Genomic DNA, 18,812 nt, shown 5'->3' with positions numbered 1-18,812 from the left:
TGCCGGAAACGTCAACGACCTTTTCTCTGATCCTCAGGGCAGCAAAGACGCACCTTCCTCAATGTCAGACCAGTCATTTGTCCCTGGACAGAAGTCTGCCAACACCAATGCGATCCTCGAAGCTGCTTTCGTCGAAATTGAGCAATCGTTCCTTGAGCTCTCAGGGTCGACATCAATTCCAGTGCAGCAAGTCATCAACTGGTTCTTGAAAAGTCGAGGTCAGACGACAGTCAGCACTAACTTCTGGAACATATATGCTCGCAGTTACTTCAAGGATCACACAGAGCAAGAACTTGCACGGGTTGGGCATAAGGTTCCTGCAGACAGAGGCTCTCTGGGTAAGTTCTGATCATATTTGTTGATGTCGTACTTACAGTTCCATTGTGGATGTTAGGTATGTCGATTCGGACAAAATGTTACGACCTCTTCAAAGAGGCCTTTCCAGACACATACAAAGACATTCTCTCTGTCCACAATGAAGTGAAAATGCTATCCGCTTCCCCTCAAACTGTCTCTCAGCGCGCACAAGAGTTTCAAAAATACTACCGAAGGATGTTTAGTATTGTAAGTATACTTCCTTGATGCCTCACTGCTTGCTGTGCCCTGACCGTCTTTGTTATAGGCTGATAGCGCTGCTGCTAAATTCAGTTTTGAGACCGCAATGGTCATCTGTGGTAAAATTGTCAATCAAGACGCCTCCCTTGGTCAAGTTCATACTACACCAGGCGCTGCAGAGGTAAGTATCTTGAGAGTGGTATTCAATACTGAGATCACTCATTCTGGTCTGCTAGTTCTGGAGTACACGATGCTGAGCTGATGATGACACTATCATTGGTCACCTCAAAGCTCATGTCTAGTAAGTCTCGATCTGCGTCTTACAATCTCTTTCTGATTCATCTTCAAAACAGCAATAAAACCTCAATGGCAGTAGTTGAAAATGCCTTCGACGACTTGCCTGAAGATGACGAAGAAGCCTCTTCTCGGGATGCTGACTCAATTCCTTCCACCGAAGTCGAGGGTCGCAATGAATCTCTCCGGTGGCCCAAGAAAGAAATCGCAAAACAAATCAGTAAGTAGCTATTTGAATTGTTCTTCAGTTCAGCCTGACATGCTCATATAGCTAAACTTGGTGGGAAGTTTGCATCCGACAAGAATTTCCCCTGGAAAACGATGCCCAGCACCTTAGCCTCTGGCGGCCTGAACATAGAAGGGTATCCCGCCCACATGTGTCTCATGCTGGGTGAATCCCATGATCCGACATCGAAGAATAACAAGGGGATAGGTGTATTGACGTTCAAAGAGGTTGCAGCGCTTGTTGATGCTTACAAGGCTGGCACCATGCGTGTGGTCAAGTCTTCCAATACGCACAGTAAGTTTTGTCTCTATTGAATAGTCTAATTTTAACCAATTTCCGTAGCATCGTTGATTGAATCAATGGAGCCGGTCATCATCGGAGAGGCTCCTCCATCCACCTGGGAGCACGCATCTGCTCGTCGCATGTTTGCTGATCGCCACACAGATTATGGTGGCCCAGGACATGTGGGGACAAGTGTCGCACAGACCAAAGTCAAGAAGGGCAAGAATGTATCAAGAGCTCATGATCCTGAGCATGGAGAGGCAGTCATGTCTCGCCCCCCTGCTTGTCCCTTTAAGGTTGTCACCAAGCCCATTTCTAAGCCCCAAACTCCTCCTCCCGCTCGTCCCTTCCGGGTTGTCGCTAGGCCAGCTGCACCAATGGCTCCCAAGGCTGCTGCGCAGGAGGTCATTGAACTCACTTCAACCTCGGAGGGCTCAAGGGATGTGACAGCAGAGGTGGACACTGAATATGAAGATGATTCACGCGGGAAGAAACGGAAACTAAAGTCAGGAAGTTCTTCTCGGATGTCCAAGAAGCGTGTATCTGCAGAGGTTGTCATTGAACCGACGAAGGAAGGTGTGCGTTCCAAGGCAAAACCATCAGCATCCGATGCCCCTGTATTGAAAGGGGGTCCGCTGTCACCATTAACTGTGGGGTTGTCTTCTGTTGATGAGCACTCGTCTGGCGATGAAGGTTTGTGCTACATACGTCATTTGTCTTTACTCGCTAACCATCTTATTCAGCTGCCCAGCCAGTTCAACCTGCAGCTCGCATCCGGGATGGTCCTTCCAACGTACAGCCAAAATCCAAGGGTACATATATACATTTTGGGATCTACGTATTGTTGACTTGTTTGCTCCAGCACTCCCAAAACCAAAACGCATAACAAAGGCATCTTGGGCAGCCATGCGCCACACACACAAAATGATGTATGTCGATTCGGAAGAGGAGGACACTCCAGGTCAAAAGGATCCAGAGGCAACAGCAGATGCTGGAAAAGGTGCTGTCATGCTTGCAGACCCTCAGCCTGATGCCGCAGCTCAGCCAGCAAACACCACCCCAATTGAACCGCCAGCTACTATGGTCACCACACTTTCGCCACTGGAAGTCACGCCCAGCGTGGCTTCACAACATGAGGGCTCTGAGCAACCCCAACCCTCGAACAGTACACTCCAAACCATGTCTTCCCCTTCAACACCTGGCAATGACGAGAATGGAATCCCCAAAGCTCAATCCATTGAGCGTCCATCTTCGCATCCTGCTGGGGAGAGGCCCCTTCCACAACCTGAGCCACTTCACACTGATCCTCATATTGAGGTGGCCAACCACTATGCACATTCTCCATTGCTTCAACGCGATGCTCCCATCACACATGAGGCTCCTTTACACATGCACGAGCTCCCCAGACATCCTCGTGAGCCTTCTGTGCCTTTGCGAGAGCCTCTGCTTCATCCTCGTGCACCTTCTGTGCCATTGTGAGAGCTATGCTTTATCCTCGAGATCGAGAGCCTTCTGTGCCATTGCGAGAGCCTATGCTTCATCATCAAGAGCCCTCTGTGCCATTACGTGGGCCTCTGCTTCACCCTCGCGAGGCTTCTGTGCCATTGCGAGACCATCTGCATCATCCTCGGGAGGGACCCTCCTACCCACATGATGCTGCTCACTATCGTGAGGCGCACGACTCACTCTATGATCGGAACAGTACCACTCGCACACACCCCCATCCTACCAGTGGCCTCAATCCTCACGGCCTTCCACGCACCCATAATCTTGAAGAAGCTCAGTATGCTCGTGTACCTATGGGATACAACCATCCAAGTTATCCTTCTCGTTACAACTCACCTGCTGAAGGTTATGACGACCGCTATGATGACTGCAGGCATCCATCAGACCTCTACTATCAAGACATGCGTGGTCATGATGAAAGGTACTATGGAGATACCAATAGATGGGCAGACCGCTGCTGATACCTTTTTCCTTGTATTTGCTAACATTTTTCTCGTGCCCTTTAGTGTAGGCAGACTGCCGCTGATACCTTTCTCTCTCACCTTTTTAGTGTAGTGACTGTCATTTTGTTACCCCATGCTTCGCTGTCTCAAGTTGAATGTAGTGCCTCCTTCTGAATAAACTGGTTTGCTTTTGTTGGCACTTGCAAAACCTAATGGTCGACACCGACAATGCAAAGTCCAAACACGAATTCAAGAAGTTGTCAAAGAACATGGGTGACAAACTCAACAAAGAGAAGAGCCGGTATGTTTCCTTTCATTCCTCCTACAGCCTCTTAAACTAATCCCTCTCTATAGTACTATTGAATCTCTCGAGGGACCCGACTTCAAAAGAAACGCTTCAACTGACCTCATCCGTCAACCACTACCCATACCCCGCTAAGGAGAAGAGGCTTAAACGATGAATTGAATTTCAATGCTTGCGGTCCTTATTGTAAATTGGTTAATTTTGCCATACCATCGAAGGTGGGGTGTGAGTCAGAATACTTGAGTGCGGATGCCATAGTAAATTTTTTTTTTTTTAAAAATTAACAGATGAAAGAATGCATAATCAAAGGATCGAACTTAAGAGTCTGCCAAAATCACAACACCACTACCGCTTCACCACCATGCCTCTGACTATGCAGCGTGGCCATAATATATGAAGGTATTTGGCATTCCAATACTTCATCCAATGTCTTCTGTTGATTGTCAACGAGGCCATCAATCATCAATGCAATCGATTATCGATGGGGGGCCAGGGCACACATCTTCTCAATGTGTTATTGACGTCATTCCTCTACACTCCTCCCTCTTTCTATACATTCATTGAATTCATGGATTTCAGCCAGCTCGACTACATTCTCGAACACATGGCATCACGCTACAAGGTGGATGCGCAGGAGGTGTTGGACAAATGGTTGGAGAAGTGAGAGGTCCGTGATCCTGAGGCATGGAGGCTCCTCGAAGGTATACCTTGCATCGTTGGAGGGTTGACAGCGCTTCTCGGTAAGTGTCACAGTCAGATCGTATGTAGAACAGCTAAATATGTTACAGGGACCCTCGAAGGACGAGGGGGAAACTTCCCATGGAAGACCCTACCTACCGTTCTAGCCTGTCGTGGCTGTATCCTCGAAAAATACCCAGAAGACATCCTTATGCCCGGCGAGAGACGTTCAACCCTTGCAAAAAGCAAGGGTATACACGACCTTACTATCCATGAGCGCTTCAAACTTGCGGATGCCCTCAAGAATGATGCCCTCACCTGTAAATCTGTCGCAACAGACGCCCTCAAAAGTCTTACGGCCTCACGTGTCCCTGTCATTGTTGGAGAAGCGCCCATCGCAAAGTCTCTTCACACTCGTGGGCGACGAGGGTTTGCCAATGGATGGATTGATAGGTTTGGCCTGACCCATCTGGGCAACACTTCTCCTTCAAAATCTGGTGCCACGTCATCTAATCGGCGCAGACTCCATGTATTCGTAGAAGTCCCACTTGCACCACCCTCCTGGAGGTTGAAGGCAATTCAGCAATGTTCACCGGTCACTGAACCCAATCACAGCGACCTTGTCCCAGAGATCACCACCATCAAGGACGGCACTATTAATGATGACGATGCAGTCAGCAATGCCACTAGCAAGGACGAAGGAGACATCAATGAGCTTTTCAGTTCGCAGCTGCAGGAACAAACATGATCTGTGAGCCTCTCGAGCCTCCCTCTGATGTTCGCAAAATTAATGTGACCCTCAGGAGCCTCTATTCGACCCTCGCAAACCTCCATTGCATCCTCACGAGCCTCCCGTCACAGCATGTACTAATCCATTGATATGGCACAGTGTTTGTGCACGTGATCTTGTTGATTCAAGTGTGGCATCACATATTGCCTTCTATCTTACTTTGTCCCTTCACCATTGTCTGAAATGTCACGATCTTCCATCCTCCCACACGCTCGAGCACAATACAAGCCTGTCCGTGACTCGCGAATATCAGGACCGGCATAATCGGGGGATGACGAGTAGAGATGGCCTGATAGAGAGGGATAACGAGCATATTTTCTTCGTGGTTTGGATGTCTTATCGTGTCCCTTTCATGTTCATGTCTTCTTTGAGTTGTTAGTGTCTCTGTCCCTTTCACACCAAATATATTGTCTGTCGCACCATCATGATAGTATTGAGATTCACTGTGTTCGAAACATGTATTCTAAAACATATGAACTAACTATTTTAAACAGCGAGGGTGCCGCATGGCCTCGCGTGGTTTATACCTACCCTCGCGAACCTCTGGGAGTACGGAGGCAGTATACTAAGGAAAGGGCATGGACCTCTTGCGGCAATTACAGGGAGCCTCTATGGAGAGGCATACCTCACAGGTGGGTTTGCTGCAACATAGAAACCCCACCTGATAGATTGTGAGACGGGCGCTTAAGTGCTGCCAAGGGTGGTTGAGTTCACAATGGAATTTTGGGAGGAAGATGCAGAGATGACCTGCATTTTCAATGACTTCCTGAATGCATGACTTTTGTTGCTGAAAATCGGGCTGAAGCTTGAGAATGTGTTTGTTGCAACATCTTGTTGAATCGGGATTGCATTTCATACACTTCCCATGAAGCCCAGATTGATAGAGACCTCGTTTGACGAGGACGGTCTTGATACCTTTTGGCTGGTTTGGGAAGTGTGGATGATTTGCAGCAAATACCATCTCCTGATCAACCTGGACCCCCTGGTGTGTGAACCACCCATTCCACATGTAAGCCTGTTTCCCTCCTGGATTGACATTCATGCAAGACACAACCAATGCATCTTCAGCATATGCTGAATGTCCTTGTGAGTTATTGATCAGGAACAGTGCTTGATATCCAGGACCGTGCAGACATTCAAAAGTTAGAATGATTTTTTCTCGAAGCTGAATTATATTTTTAATCACACTGTACAGGAATATGAACAAATTACTTGTACCTGCTTCACAAACATCTCGCCATTCCAATATCCATCATGATTCTTGCCATACTCCAATGATTCACCTGCATCCACCATGTGTCCCACTGTAGAGCGGATCACATCACTTTGATAAATACCATGCCAACACCTTTCTTTCATAGCTTGTACTGGTCTTCAAAGACCCAATATTTATCTGTTGCACCATTTGACTGCACTGTCATCTCGTCATATGCACAGAGAACAAGACGATGTTCAACAAAATTGCAGCCTGGATTGTTGAGCTCCATTTCAACATCACCAACAACATAGCAGACAAGTTGATGTGTGTATTCCTTCATCTTTGGCAAGAAGTGTTCTTGACAATAACAAACAACATCAGGCCTGTTGTGACCATCAAAATAAAGTCCTTTTCAATGTGACATGTACCGAAAGCCTTCCCGATACAACCAACAGTGAGCAGTAGATAGTGAAATTCTGCAGCCAACTTTGAGGTGAATGTGTGGGAACATCTCTAACTCCATATACTGCTTCAAGCCAGAGGGCATCTCAACATTGACAATATTGCGAAGGTATTTTTCTGCTTCTGCAGGTATCCATGTGTTCTTTGAAAACTGCACAAGTTTTCCAGGATCGGCAGCCCACTTGTTTGAATGAATATATATACAAAGCTTGGCAGCTATGGTTGGATCTTCAAGCAATGAATACACCTTGGCATGTCAACCAGCCAATGATTGAGGAAGTTCCTGTTTTGACACCCAATCATGGGCCCAGCTGCACAGTTGACGTCCACCCCACACTGGTGCAAATCCATGACTTTCAGCTGCATGTTCTGATGCAACAATGGATGAGTGGCCTCTCTTTATAATGAGGACAAGATAGCTTTGGATAGTGCATGTCTGTTTTGCCTGTAAGCCACTTGGGCCACTAATGAATGTCGTCTTCTTCAACTTTAGCAGCTTTTCAATTGCCTCCAAGGCTGTGCATCTTTCATCTTCACGTCTTTCTTTATTGAGTTTGCGCTGCATGTGAAATGGGATATCCAGCTTTCAGTGTTTGAGTGGTGGAACAGCGGGCAAACATTTGTGTGTGCTTTGGCTACTTTTCGCAACCACACATTGATACCCCGAGTCAGGTGGCCAAGCATCTTCACCCAACTCGGAGTCAGAGTCATCTTTGCTGTTCAGGTCTGATTCATCTGAAAGGTAGCCAGCGAAATCAATGGCTATGGTGCCTGGTTGCAGCTGGAAGTTCTGAGTTGTGGTGTTGGAAGAACCTTCTGACTGAGCACCATCACTCATTCCACTCTGAGTCATGGCACTAGCTTTTGGTGCACACCACTGTCACATATGTAAATGTGACCTGTGGGTTATCTCTAATCAGGTATGTGTCAGATCATTGCTGTGGGCCAGTCGAAACTGATACATACGATGTCTTCATCTCTTTTCAGTGTTCAGCTCAATCTCAAGCCATCTTGTCCCTCCGGTGCTGTGTTTGACTGGAGAGGCCATTGTATCTGAGAGACTGGTTCTGCTCTGCTTTCATCCATACCATACTGGTCTTTGGCCATGACAACTTGTCAAAAAATGTCTCTGCTTGAAGTCCTTTCAAATTTTCTTCAAGATCATTCCCCTCCAGCTCACAGAGACTTTCATCATCAGACCATTCATTTCCTGAAGGTGAGTCAGATTCATGCTCATCATTCAGCTGATGGAAATCAATACCCCCAGTGTAACCACAGTCAGAGAGATTGTCAAAATCCAAGTCTATTGGACTGAATTCTGTGCTGAGCGCTTTGGGTATGCCTGCAGACTGCGCTGATGGTGGTGAAAGAGCTTGTACAGAGGAACATGCAGAAACCAGCGGCTTATTTTTCCATCGCGCTGCACATGCAGCTGCGAGCCATTTGTGATTTTTCACCATTATGAATAAGAAACAACTGACTTGGATTACTGTACCGAAAATCCATTTACAATTTTAAAACAAAGTACTAAAACAAATTAAGGACTCCCAGGAGTGGCATGGTAGTGGCATATCTGGATGTCAGCATCATCAGCACCCAATTTGGCCACTGCACCACAGTAGTGGTGGCTAAGTGGTGCACACCATAGAACGGGCCTCCAAGTGTATTTCAATGTCCAATGTGCCATCTGTTAGCCACTAGCTTTGCTGCCGTTCTTGCCGTAGTGCATGCCAGACTTTCTGCGCCAGAGGGGCAGTTTTAGCCTAGGATGTTCTCAAAGTAAATCATCCAAAATGGAAGACAAATTTGTTTATGTAAACATCCAATATACCGAATAAAGCCCACGTGACACGGGCATACCTCGCTCCCGGTCGTCTTGCCCCTTGGAGTCCGGGATGCGCCCAAGCAAAAGGACATATTGTGGCCCCACAGAATATTAATGGTAATTTTCCTCCCACACAAGAAGTGGCGGTGCATTTCAATCAGACGTCGCTGTGGATAAACTTACAAAGGCCCTTGACCCTTTGTCGAAATGCTGGCTGCAAGGAAAGCCGTAACTGTTTGGCTTTTTCTTGCCTTTGAACGAGTTTTGACTGCACAGACACCTCTGTTGAGCCATACATCTCCATCCTTTTACCCGGTCGAAAATGATCTTGGACAATGGGACCTTGATAAAGCGCCTGCAGTGAACGCGACAGGACATCTGGTGTTCGACACAGCCAATTCTCTGCTTCAACACTGGGCAAACACGCGTTATCGTATTGGTATCTGAAATTACTGAATGCCACGCAAATGTCACGACTCATCATTTACGTTCTGCAGGTCATACAATAGTCCCAGGGACTGTTCCCGTGGGCACTCTCCTCTACCATGGAGCCAGCGGTCCCCATATACCAACCGCTTTAGATTGGGTAGCTGTAGAACCAGATCACTCCCTAGTGTTCTGCAAAGGGTCAATAGAAACAGGGTGCTGGCACCTGACCCTTGCAGTCACTCAGCCGATGAAAGTGCTCTATTTTGACGGAAGCAGCGCTGCGAAGCTCCTCGAGGGCACCATGGACACTCAAGATCTCGTGGCATGGTCGAAAATGAAACCCGAGTGGGTGTGGAATGAAAAGCAGCGCATTAAGGATCTGTGTAAATGGGGTCAAAAGTATGGCCTGAACGGCTTTGTGAGGTTCGTTGGATTTTGAGATGTGTCAATGCCCTACGCTGATTTGCGAGTTATAGGATGGAAGTGAATTTGTGCGGACCCATACACAATTCCTTGAGGATATATTTTTAACGATGGTCATAGTGAGATCATGATCTGTGACTTTACCTCTCACATGGAGGTCGTTTCGTTCCTGAATATGGAGAGCATTCGCTACCGCAAGCGCTCGCCTACGGCTATGCCAGAGGACCCCACTACCAGTGAGCGACCATGACCATGTCCTGACGTAGGTCTGATTTGTTCTCGGACATTAGTGCATCATGTTTTTGCTATAATGCATTCTGCTTCATGGCGCGCAAATTATCCAGGAGAGACCCGAATTATCCTTGATTTTTCTGGGCTTGTCTCTTTCTACGACACCGCTCTTGTTCCCTCCTTAGTGCCGCGCCGTGTAGGCTTGGAGCGGTGGGATCATCGGGTGGAAGGAATATCATCGGAGGATATAGAACGCGTTCAAGACAGGCTAGCTCAAGCGTTAGTACGACCCCCCGTGACAACCAGCGGCATTGACTGGAAAACGGTCTTGCGGGTGGTAGTTGATCGATATGCCAGCCGCCTGGACTTTATGCAGTACCTTTTGAACATGACGCTGGACGACAAGTCGATCTTCGACCATGCACAACAAATTCAGAGACGATTGCGCACCGTGCTTTTGCCCTACACTTTGTTTTCAGCTCTACCTCCCAATACCTCCGTCACTGCTAACACGACAAATTTGTGGGCTGCGCCAATTTTTCGGGAGTGTGCTACATCGCACACGGCCTCCATAGTAGCTCGGGGGACGACATTGATGCCCTCTGAACGTTTGCTCATGCAGGCGGTGCAGGAAACTACGCATGAAATATGCCGCGTCGCCACGAAGATGTGGGCTTCTGGAATGATTATTGGGGTCGACCCCCTTTATCCTCCGGAACAACGCCCTGAAGCCGATCACATACATGCCCTCATGGGTGAATGGAAGGAGGATTTGACACGGTTAATCTCCTGCTTAGACTGGAGCGCGTGGGTGACGTGCCGACCGGCCTGTGATTTTGAGGTAATCAAGTCAAATTGTTTACGAAATGACTGACCTCGTCGTGTAGGAGATGTGCTACTTGCCTACTTGGCCCTATGGGTTTTTCCCGACTCCTGGCGAACCACATCAAGTCCCGAGGAACAGTGCTTCCTTATGGCCAGACCCAAACAAAGGGGAATGGAAGAGACCGCAACCAAAGTGCATCAGACGGCGGGAGCCATATAATTTTTAGGATATACAATTCACATGCATTATTACTGACATATACACGTCTTTTGTCATAGTCCTTGTAAAATCGTTGCAGTAGAGTTCAAGAGTGCTGCGCGCGACACATGTATTCTAACGAAGGATATGGTATTATCTAGCGCTGCATCCTCTCAGCCAAATACGTGACTCCTTGCGACCGGTGTTAGTTATTGATACGCACTGGAAGCTTGCGTATTTGAAGCAAACACGGATGAATTCAGAGTAGCGGATCGATTATATGGCTCGGGAACTACGATTCCTGGTTGCGAGCTTGACATTTTTACCTTGGCTCAGCTGTCAGGTCACCCGCCCACGTCGTCCCCCGACCTGCACCCTCGTGGTGTCATACTCCTCGCATCGGCCGGTAAATTCTGAGCACATTTGCAGAATCCTATTGTGCGAACAGCTCATATATCTGGAGCCTCAGATTCTACAATCGTACCTGCAATTTACCTACTTTGATGTACACCAAATGAATCTGAGCTCACCCCTTACGTCGCCGAAGTGGGCCAATTATCGAAACCAATGTCAATACCTAAATAGTATATGTCAGTGGAATCACCTTCGCAGCTATTACTAACACTCACCCCAGGGAGGCGTGATAAAACGGTTCTGCTTGCCACCCGCAGCAACACCGTCAAGAATTTTGATATCCTCTAGCGTCAACAAATCGTATGCCTCTAGTGCACCAGTCAAGTTAGATTCGATACGGGATGGCGACATTGATTTGGGAAGGACAACTATGTCCTTTTTCACTGCATCCAGATCCGTCAGCCACCACTCTCGCGCAGGGTGAATGTCAGGCATGAACGCACGCAAGTAGCCGAGAAGGACATCGGACGTGCTCTTGAGGTTACGCTTCTTTGCGATCTCTGTGGCAGACTCATCGGTCAACAGTGGAGCGCCGGTCGAACCAAGGGGAGAGTATGCTTGTGGAATAATTTTCTTCGACTTCAAGTAGTCCAACAGCTTCAGCTGCGGATTGTACAGATGAAGCTCAAGCTATAAAATTCAATGGTCAGTTTGGAACGGGCGTCGTTGCGTCGAACATGCCTGATTAACAGCCGGTATGATCTCTGCTGTCGGCAAAATCTTCTCAAGCATCATCTCGGAGAAGTTTGATGTGCCGATTGCCTTAACTTTACCTTTCTTTACCATGGCCTCCATAGCCTTCCATGTGTCCCTGATGTCCTGTGATTCATCGAGGTCAAAGTTTCCGTTGGGGAGTATCGGTACGAGTGGGTCACTCCCGTTCGGGTTCAGCGGAATAGGCCAGTGGATAAGGTAAACTAATAAATGAGACGGTTCATGTCAGTCAAAAAAGTCGAACTCGTACTTGGATAAATGCAGATCCTACGGTCAAGATACGTTGTTCCCAAGTTTGCGAGTGTCAGGTCGAGGCATTCCTCAACACGCCTATGGTATGTACCCCAAAGCTTACTGGTGATCTATAAATACCCAGGTGAACAGGCCAACGAATCCATGAAATATGTTATACGCACGAACACTTCCTCTCGCGGGACGCCCGATACACGCAGACCGTCACCGATTTCCTTCTCATTCCCATAATACCTTCCATGCAATGTGGTTATCAAATTTATTTTGCAATCAAAAAAATGCTTCCTACAAAGCGCAATCAATGTGCCTATAGCCCACCTTGAGCCCATGTTCCACAGCGCAAGTAATTTCACTGGTATTGGGTTCCGATTGCCATGTGCCTGGTTATTCAGTCCGACATCTCATCTTCAACCATGTTAAAGAGCTCACCGAGTCCGATAGCAGGGACAGTCTGCCCATTGTGGAGGGCGATGAGATGAGACAACATGGGTAACTAGAGACCTTGAGCTAACAACGGTACAAAATGGGATAGAAATGAGACGTGTTAGTAGGTGACACGAAGAGGGATAGGACTAGGACTAGAGACGAGGACTTTTGGAGGAGCTTTCTTGGAGCGGGGATCTCGCTGTAAGATTCGCTGTAGGTCACATGATATATATACGTTTTCAAATACTTGACTAGGCCGGAACGAGCGTGGTGAGCATATGGCAAGGTGAAATACTTCGGCGAGGTAAGCGTATCGTGAAGTTCGAGCACAAGGTGAGATAACGAAAAAGAGAGAAAGGATGTAAGGCTATGTTACCAACAGTATTTGATATTCAGCATTCGCTGTCATGTCACGTGATGCCAAAACTGTGGGATGTGTAACTATTTTAGTTTCAATGGTGGCCAGAGTTAGGGTGCGGTGAAAATTTATCCAGCCAGTTATTAACTCGAGTTTTAATAGGTTTAAACAAGTTGAATCAACGATCGCACTTGGCCCAGGCCGAGTCCACTGGTCTGTGCGTGCATTCGTCACATCTGACGTATACCTGTGACCAGGTCTCCTAAACATTGGTAGCACAGACTTCAAGATGCTAATCTTTCGTCTTCGCGGTCATCCAACGTTGAGCACCATCTGCTTGCGCACACTCTGCGCCATAATTTAAGCTAAATATTGAATCTCATTTACTTCAATTCCGTCGTAACCTCCATGTCAACCTCTCAGAATGTCTCATCTAACACTCTCACTGGACCCGGACAAGAAGGGTCTTCGGCTCAAACCAACCCTGCAAGATCATCTATATCCGAACAAGAGTTGGTGGAGAGGTGCCTCAACGTTGTCGAAAACTACAAGCATGCCCTCATTTCTAAACAAGAAGCTTTCGTCACAATCACCAAGGCTATTGCATCAGCATCAGACGAAGCCACGGACCAAGCGGAGTCTTTCATCGCGACTCCGTACTTCGAGATGCTCAAAGAATGGTCCAGAGATCTCAACTTGGCCAGAGGACAACGGGGACCAGATGTCATGCGACGGTCTGAAGACAGGGAGTCCTTCCCTCCTAGAGAGAATGAGTTTCAGCGAGAGCAAAGCTTTGAGCGAGGAGAACCTGCTCGAAAGCGATCCAAACTTGACCTCACCTGTCTCGGACGCGCTGAACAGTCATTTAGTGGAGGTCAACTCTCCACAAATCTTACGCGCACCAACGAAATCCTCCTCAACTGGTCTCAAGATCCCAAAGAAGTACGACATCGACTCATGTATCACCGCTGCTGCCCCGAATTCCATGAAGCTGGATGGGCAGAGATCGTTGCTGGAAAGAGTATCAACCTCGACGCAGTACACTCCATTATATCCTCCTTGCGTACCATTGACAAATGCACCGAAACTCTTGGAGACATTGAGATCAAATTCTCCGGAACTTCGGAAGTAACTTCAAAGAAGATCACGTCTGCTATGCAGTGGTCCGCAGCATGGAACAGAGCTGCTAGAGCCATCAAATTCGTGTTCCCTCATCGAGAGGATGAGCTTGCCGCCTACAGAGAATATATCAATGATAAGTTTGACCGCAGACTCCAGCGAACCCATGAGAGGATTATCAGATATGACAAAGCTGTCCGGAATAGAGCCGCAAATTCACGAAGAGTTGAACTTTCGGACTTCACAGCCTTTACCGACCTCTATGAATCCCACTTCCAGTCCGATGGTGTCCACTTTGACGAAGAAAAGCAGTCCTCTAAGCTCGGTGCACCTGCACGAGAGAAGTCTGCATTCAGCCGACGTGAGCCCTGCCGCAAGTGGAATTCAGGAGAATGTTCCCGCAGTGCTCAGTCGTGTCGGTACGCACATGTCTGTTCACATGAACAAGATGGGAGACTGTGTGCACGCCGGCACACAGAAACGAAGCATCACGACGAGTCTAAGTCTAAATCCACTTGAACCACCACTTAAACGTCCTCGTCATAGGTGGGGTTTGATCTGGTCGCCGACAGACATATCTTTCAGTCCCACTGCACGCTCAATGGAGTACGCAGAACCCATACCTATGCCACCATTGAATGAAGTTGAAGGAAGTGACGCCGCTCAGACTATTGCTACGAATCCTCATTTATTTCGCATTGTGACTCCCATAAACGTTGACCACTTTGAAACGCTCCTTTCAGATCATACAAACCAACCCTTCATCGAGTCTGTATGTCGCGCGTTACGTCTAGGGTTCTGGCCGTGGGCCAATACCTCAGATGATTCGTACCCTTCGATTAATGATAACTCCTCACATACATGCTCTAAAACCGACGATCAAAAACAATTCATCAAAGATCAAATTCGTGAAGAGATATGATTGGGCCGTGTTTCAGAAAGCTTTGGTACCAAACTTTACCCGGGGATGTATAGCGTCCCGATGCACACTGTGCCCAAGCCTCACTCGGATAAGCTTCGTCTGGTTGTTGATCACACAGTGGGTGATTATTCGCTGAACTCCATGATTGACCATGATGCAATTAAAGGTACCAAACTCGACGGATTGCACTCACTTGGAGCATCTTTACTTTGCTTTCGCGAACAACACCCTAACGTCGAGCTGGTGATGTTCAAATCTGACGTATCGCAAGCCTTTCATCGATTGCCTATGCATCCGCTATGGTAAGTCAAGCAGATCCTGACTGTGCACGGTCAGTGTCACATCGATCGTAACAATAACTTCGGGGGAAGAGGGTCTCCGAAGGTTTGGATTTCTTTCATGTCCCTGGTTGCTGTTACGCACTCAAATAGATCTGTTATGCGGAGCCCTAAGAGGGGCGTCGTCCGCTAACATTCGTGACGTAACCGGAAGGGTCCGGTGTAGCGACTGAGACTGGTGACGACGAGTCGGCAGATATCAGAGACGCGCGTGTCACGTGACTTCTAAGACGGATGTCTTCAAAGTCACTGACGTTCTCAAAGTAAGGACAGTCTTGTCCGAACGATGAGTTGTCGATCGAGGTAGACTTAGGCGCGATGAGCACCTAAGAAAAGATACTAGAGACTGAAGCTGAGGGGGCTTCAGAGGGAAGTATGTTTGAGGGAAGATTGAGTAGATTCAAGTTAGGGAATCTAGTACAGAGTGACCGACTACTTATACTAAGTGGAAAGGGTTAAGGGCAAGGCTACCGTACTGTAGGTAAGGGCAAAGGGGAAACGGAAAGGGTATAGGTACGCTGGTAGCAGAGCCTGATTAGTGATGTAAGGTCGAATGCGGAATGAGACCGAGAAATGTTGGAACGAGCCAACGGTAAATGATACAATGTGCAGCATGCACGAGTCAAAGGAAAGATAAGACAAGATAAGGAAAGCCACATTGGTGGCACGAGTCAGAACGAGTCATAGCCCGAAGGCACGTGCGCACGTTGGTGCGATAGGAGGGGGACGAGGGATGGAAACGGTCCCGAGGATCCGGTCAACGGATAGTCGGTAGAGAAGTACGAGCCGGAGGCATACGAGGGCGAGGACGAAGGGGAAAAATGATAGGGGGGCCATGTAGCCGATGTTACTTGTAACAGTTGCCTGGATCGCCATTCATTGCACTCTCATCGACGCCCTTAAAATGTATATGGACGACTCTTTCTCCTTTGAGATCGCCGGACGAACACTATACTATGCGCCATATGACTGCCACTTCCCCACAAAGCAAACTCACCTGTTGCAGCTCTGGGACGAACTCAATCTACCACATGAAAGGCCGAAACAACTGTTTGGATCTACTCTAACAGTGATAGGGTTTGACGTTGACCCAAATGCCATGTCGGTCACCCTACCAGCTGAGAAAAAGGCTGCGCTAGTCACAGAGTTGCGATGCTTCGCTCGCAAGAATCACTGTTGGTCGTTACGCGATTATCAACGCCTCGCAGGATGGTGTGAGTGGAGTTTCAATGTATTCCCTCTGCTGAAACCGGGCTTGTCGGTGCTCTACGACAAAATCCGAGGGAAGTCAAATGCACTTGCTATGATACACGTCAACAACGCACTACTACACGAGCTGCATTGGCTCGCAGACCATATTGAACGTGCAGATGGCCTACACCTGTTCAAAAGCTTGGACTTTAACCCTGGGAGTGATAATGTCGCAGTAATTTATACTGATGCATCAGGGGAGGGTTTAGGGCTGTGGTTTCCAGATGACCAGTTCGCGTGTCAATGCCCCCTACCAGCCGATGCTCCCTGCGATACCATATTCTTCTTCGAAGGACTCACTGTATGTTTGGCTATCCATTCAGTGGAGAACATGACAGAAGTTCTGGAGAAACTCCTAATCTACACTGACAACTCTAATACTGTGGCCATGTTTGACTCGCTACGGGCAAAACCTGGCTACAATTCATTGTTGCGCTCAGCGGTGGATGTCTTAATAACATATAGAGTGGACCTTCGTGTACAACACATTCCGGGACAACAAAACATCATTGCAGATGCCCTGTCCCGTTTTCATAACGAGCTAGTAATGGATCTCGTGCCGACAGCTTACATCTGCGATTTTGAACCCCCTCGGGATGCGCTGGGGGCGCCGAAAAAATGATGTCTAGAGAGACACAGTCCAAGCAGCCCGTACGGGAAGCTTGGACACTGGAGCAGTTGGAGCTGGAACGTTCACTGGCTCTCGGATTCGCAATTGAGTCCACAACCGCATCGGCATACGATTCACATCTGAATTCCTACCTTAACTTCTGTCAGCTTCATAATCGTGCAGTGGAACCTACCGAAGACACTCTCTCCTTCTTTGTCGTCTGGCTATCACATCACATTGAACCCCGCTCAGTAGATTCTTATCTATCAGGCATCGTTAATCGCCTAGAGACACACTTCCCACATGTGCGGGAAACACGCAAGTCTATTTTGGTGACATGGACGCTGAAAGGATGCAAACAACGTCTCTCAAAACCAATCCAACGCAAACAGCCACTTACTGTTGAAGACCTCGCACGTGTCATGGATGCTTTCAGCGCATCAGACGCATACAATGATGGCTTGTTCTTGGCCTTACTTGTCACCGGTTTCAAGACTCTGCAACATTTAGCAGAATTATGCTGGCCCAACACTAAGAAACATCAATCATATCGAAAGGTTCCTCTCCAGCACACTCTCATACTCACAGACACGTCCGCATCATACACTCTCCCTCGTCACAAAAGCAGCACATCAGGTGAAGGTTGCGAGATTTTGTTGTTGGAGGAACCACAGGAGCGCGTAGATGCTTTGAAGATATTTCGCCGGTATGTCTCTGCTTGCGATAAACTATTTATACACCACCCCCAGCTGTGGCTCACGGCCGCAGGAACCATTCCCACTCGGGCGTGGTTCATGCGCTACTTAAGGCGTTTTTTCCCATCTACAATCTCGGGGCACTCAATGTGTGCGGGTGGAGCCACAGCTCTTGCAGGGACTGGTGTTGCGCCTGCGCTGATTCAGGCAGCGGGATGCTGGTCCTCGGATGAATTCCAAAAATATATTCGGAAGCACCCATTCTTGCTTGACCTTCTCGTTCATAGTTCGCAACGTTCTTGACTCACCGAGATGGACAGCTCTTCTCTTTATCTTCTCTTTATCTTTTCATCTGACTCATGTCTGGTTTTCAAGTATGTGTTTCTGTGCGTTCGGATTGTTTCATTTCTATTAACCAAAAAAAAAAAAAAAAGAAATAGCCCTATAGTGCTTGGTCAGTCAAAACTTGACCTTCTTTCAGTCAAAGTCACTCCAGTGGCTTGTATATTAGCCTTTCCCTCGAGTGATAGCTACAAATTTGTACAATACATTGTACTTTCTCCTTCTTACAAGCTGTCACATCTCGGTGCTTAAATTGATCGTGGACCCTCCGAGCATTGAGCTGGAGGGCCCCGCTTGCCCTAAACTCATTCGAGCGCCCGTCACCAGTGCAAGTTGATTCCCAGTGAAAACCGGACAGTGCGGGAACATGTGAGAGCGTGCGAGAGTGTTACACATAGTGCCATATCATGTAGATCTGGTTGATAGCAAATGATGAGTATTTTCTTGTGAGCGCAGCGCATGCAAACACATGAACTTTGCACAAACCTTGCGTGAATTCTGCTTCCCTCGCACTTATTTTGCATTTGCATGAGTTCCGTAATATTTACATTTGCTATCTATATGCATGTCACTGCAGTGCGCGAAGTAACAAAACCTTTTCAAATCTAAAGTCCGTCTTCATGTCATCAACACCCCCGAGTCTCTTGTTCCCTTACCGTCGTGTTTCCCCATACAACAACACCGCAGGCAGCTAGTAATCC

The 18,812-nt window shown here is 47.8% G+C and overlaps 5 protein-coding genes across 5 annotated transcripts; 3 read left to right on the top strand and 2 right to left on the bottom strand.

The window, feature by feature from the left end:
• Positions 1-2,889: 2,889 nt before the first annotated feature.
• On the top strand, positions 2,890-3,324 carry F5891DRAFT_1185656 (uncharacterized protein; the record flags this gene model as incomplete). Its single annotated transcript, XM_041366577.1, has 1 exon — positions 2,890-3,324. One exon carries the CDS (start codon positions 2,890-2,892, stop codon positions 3,322-3,324), a length of 435 nt encoding a protein of 144 aa, XP_041228583.1.
• A 767-nt stretch (positions 3,325-4,091) lies between these two features.
• Positions 4,092-5,036, top strand: F5891DRAFT_1185655 (uncharacterized protein; the record flags this gene model as incomplete). The annotated part of the gene is made up of 3 exons (XM_041366576.1): positions 4,092-4,270; positions 4,301-4,350; positions 4,399-5,036. 3 exons carry the CDS (start codon positions 4,092-4,094, stop codon positions 5,034-5,036), a joined length of 867 nt encoding a protein of 288 aa, XP_041228582.1.
• Positions 5,037-7,324: 2,288 nt separating this feature from the next.
• Positions 7,325-8,198, bottom strand: F5891DRAFT_1185654 (uncharacterized protein; the record flags this gene model as incomplete). Its single annotated transcript, XM_041366575.1, has 2 exons — positions 7,325-7,615; positions 7,827-8,198. The coding sequence occupies 2 exons, from the start codon at positions 8,196-8,198 to the stop codon at positions 7,325-7,327; spliced, it is 663 nt and encodes a 220-aa protein (XP_041228581.1).
• Positions 8,199-8,613: 415 nt separating this feature from the next.
• F5891DRAFT_111912 (uncharacterized protein) lies at positions 8,614-10,824 on the top strand. Its single transcript, XM_041363834.1, has 6 exons — positions 8,614-9,002; positions 9,061-9,415; positions 9,469-9,483; positions 9,536-9,651; positions 9,706-10,487; positions 10,534-10,824. The coding sequence occupies exons 1-6, from the start codon at positions 8,771-8,773 to the stop codon at positions 10,696-10,698; spliced, it is 1,665 nt and encodes a 554-aa protein (XP_041228580.1). The 5' UTR covers positions 8,614-8,770; the 3' UTR covers positions 10,699-10,824.
• Positions 10,825-10,861: 37 nt separating this feature from the next.
• On the bottom strand, positions 10,862-12,632 carry F5891DRAFT_111947 (NADP-dependent oxidoreductase domain-containing protein). The gene is made up of 8 exons (XM_041363835.1): positions 12,480-12,632; positions 12,340-12,430; positions 12,215-12,284; positions 12,049-12,160; positions 11,766-12,001; positions 11,528-11,714; positions 11,300-11,467; positions 10,862-11,247 (listed from the first exon to the last, which is right to left on the bottom strand). Exons 1-8 carry the CDS (start codon positions 12,535-12,537, stop codon positions 11,204-11,206), a joined length of 966 nt encoding a protein of 321 aa, XP_041228579.1. The 5' UTR covers positions 12,538-12,632; the 3' UTR covers positions 10,862-11,203.
• Between the last annotated feature and the right edge of the window lie 6,180 nt (positions 12,633-18,812).

Source organism: Suillus fuscotomentosus, assembly GCF_016647785.1.
Source record: "Suillus fuscotomentosus strain FC203 chromosome Unknown F5891scaffold_14, whole genome shotgun sequence".
Classification (NCBI taxonomy): Eukaryota; Fungi; Basidiomycota; class Agaricomycetes; order Boletales; family Suillaceae; genus Suillus; species Suillus fuscotomentosus.
The sequence above is the reverse complement of the archived record's forward strand: the minus strand, read 5'-3'. Positions and strand labels throughout refer to the sequence as shown.

Coding starts and splice junctions, on each gene's coding strand:
- F5891DRAFT_111947 (XM_041363835.1), bottom strand. CDS start 12,537: ATGTTGTCTCATCTCATCGCCCTCCACAATGGGCAGACTGTCCCTGCT. Junction 12,431..12,479: donor TGTCCCTGCTATCGGACTCG/GTGAGCTCTTTA, acceptor CTGAATAACCAG/GCACATGGCAATCGGAACCC. Junction 12,002..12,048: donor TAGGATCTGCATTTATCCAA/GTACGAGTTCGA, acceptor CTCATTTATTAG/TTTACCTTATCCACTGGCCT.
- F5891DRAFT_111912 (XM_041363834.1), top strand. CDS start 8,771: ATGCTGGCTGCAAGGAAAGCCGTAACTGTTTGGCTTTTTCTTGCCTTT. Junction 9,652..9,705: donor GCCAGAGGACCCCACTACCA/GTGAGCGACCAT, acceptor CTCGGACATTAG/TGCATCATGTTTTTGCTATA. Junction 10,488..10,533: donor GACCGGCCTGTGATTTTGAG/GTAATCAAGTCA, acceptor CTCGTCGTGTAG/GAGATGTGCTACTTGCCTAC.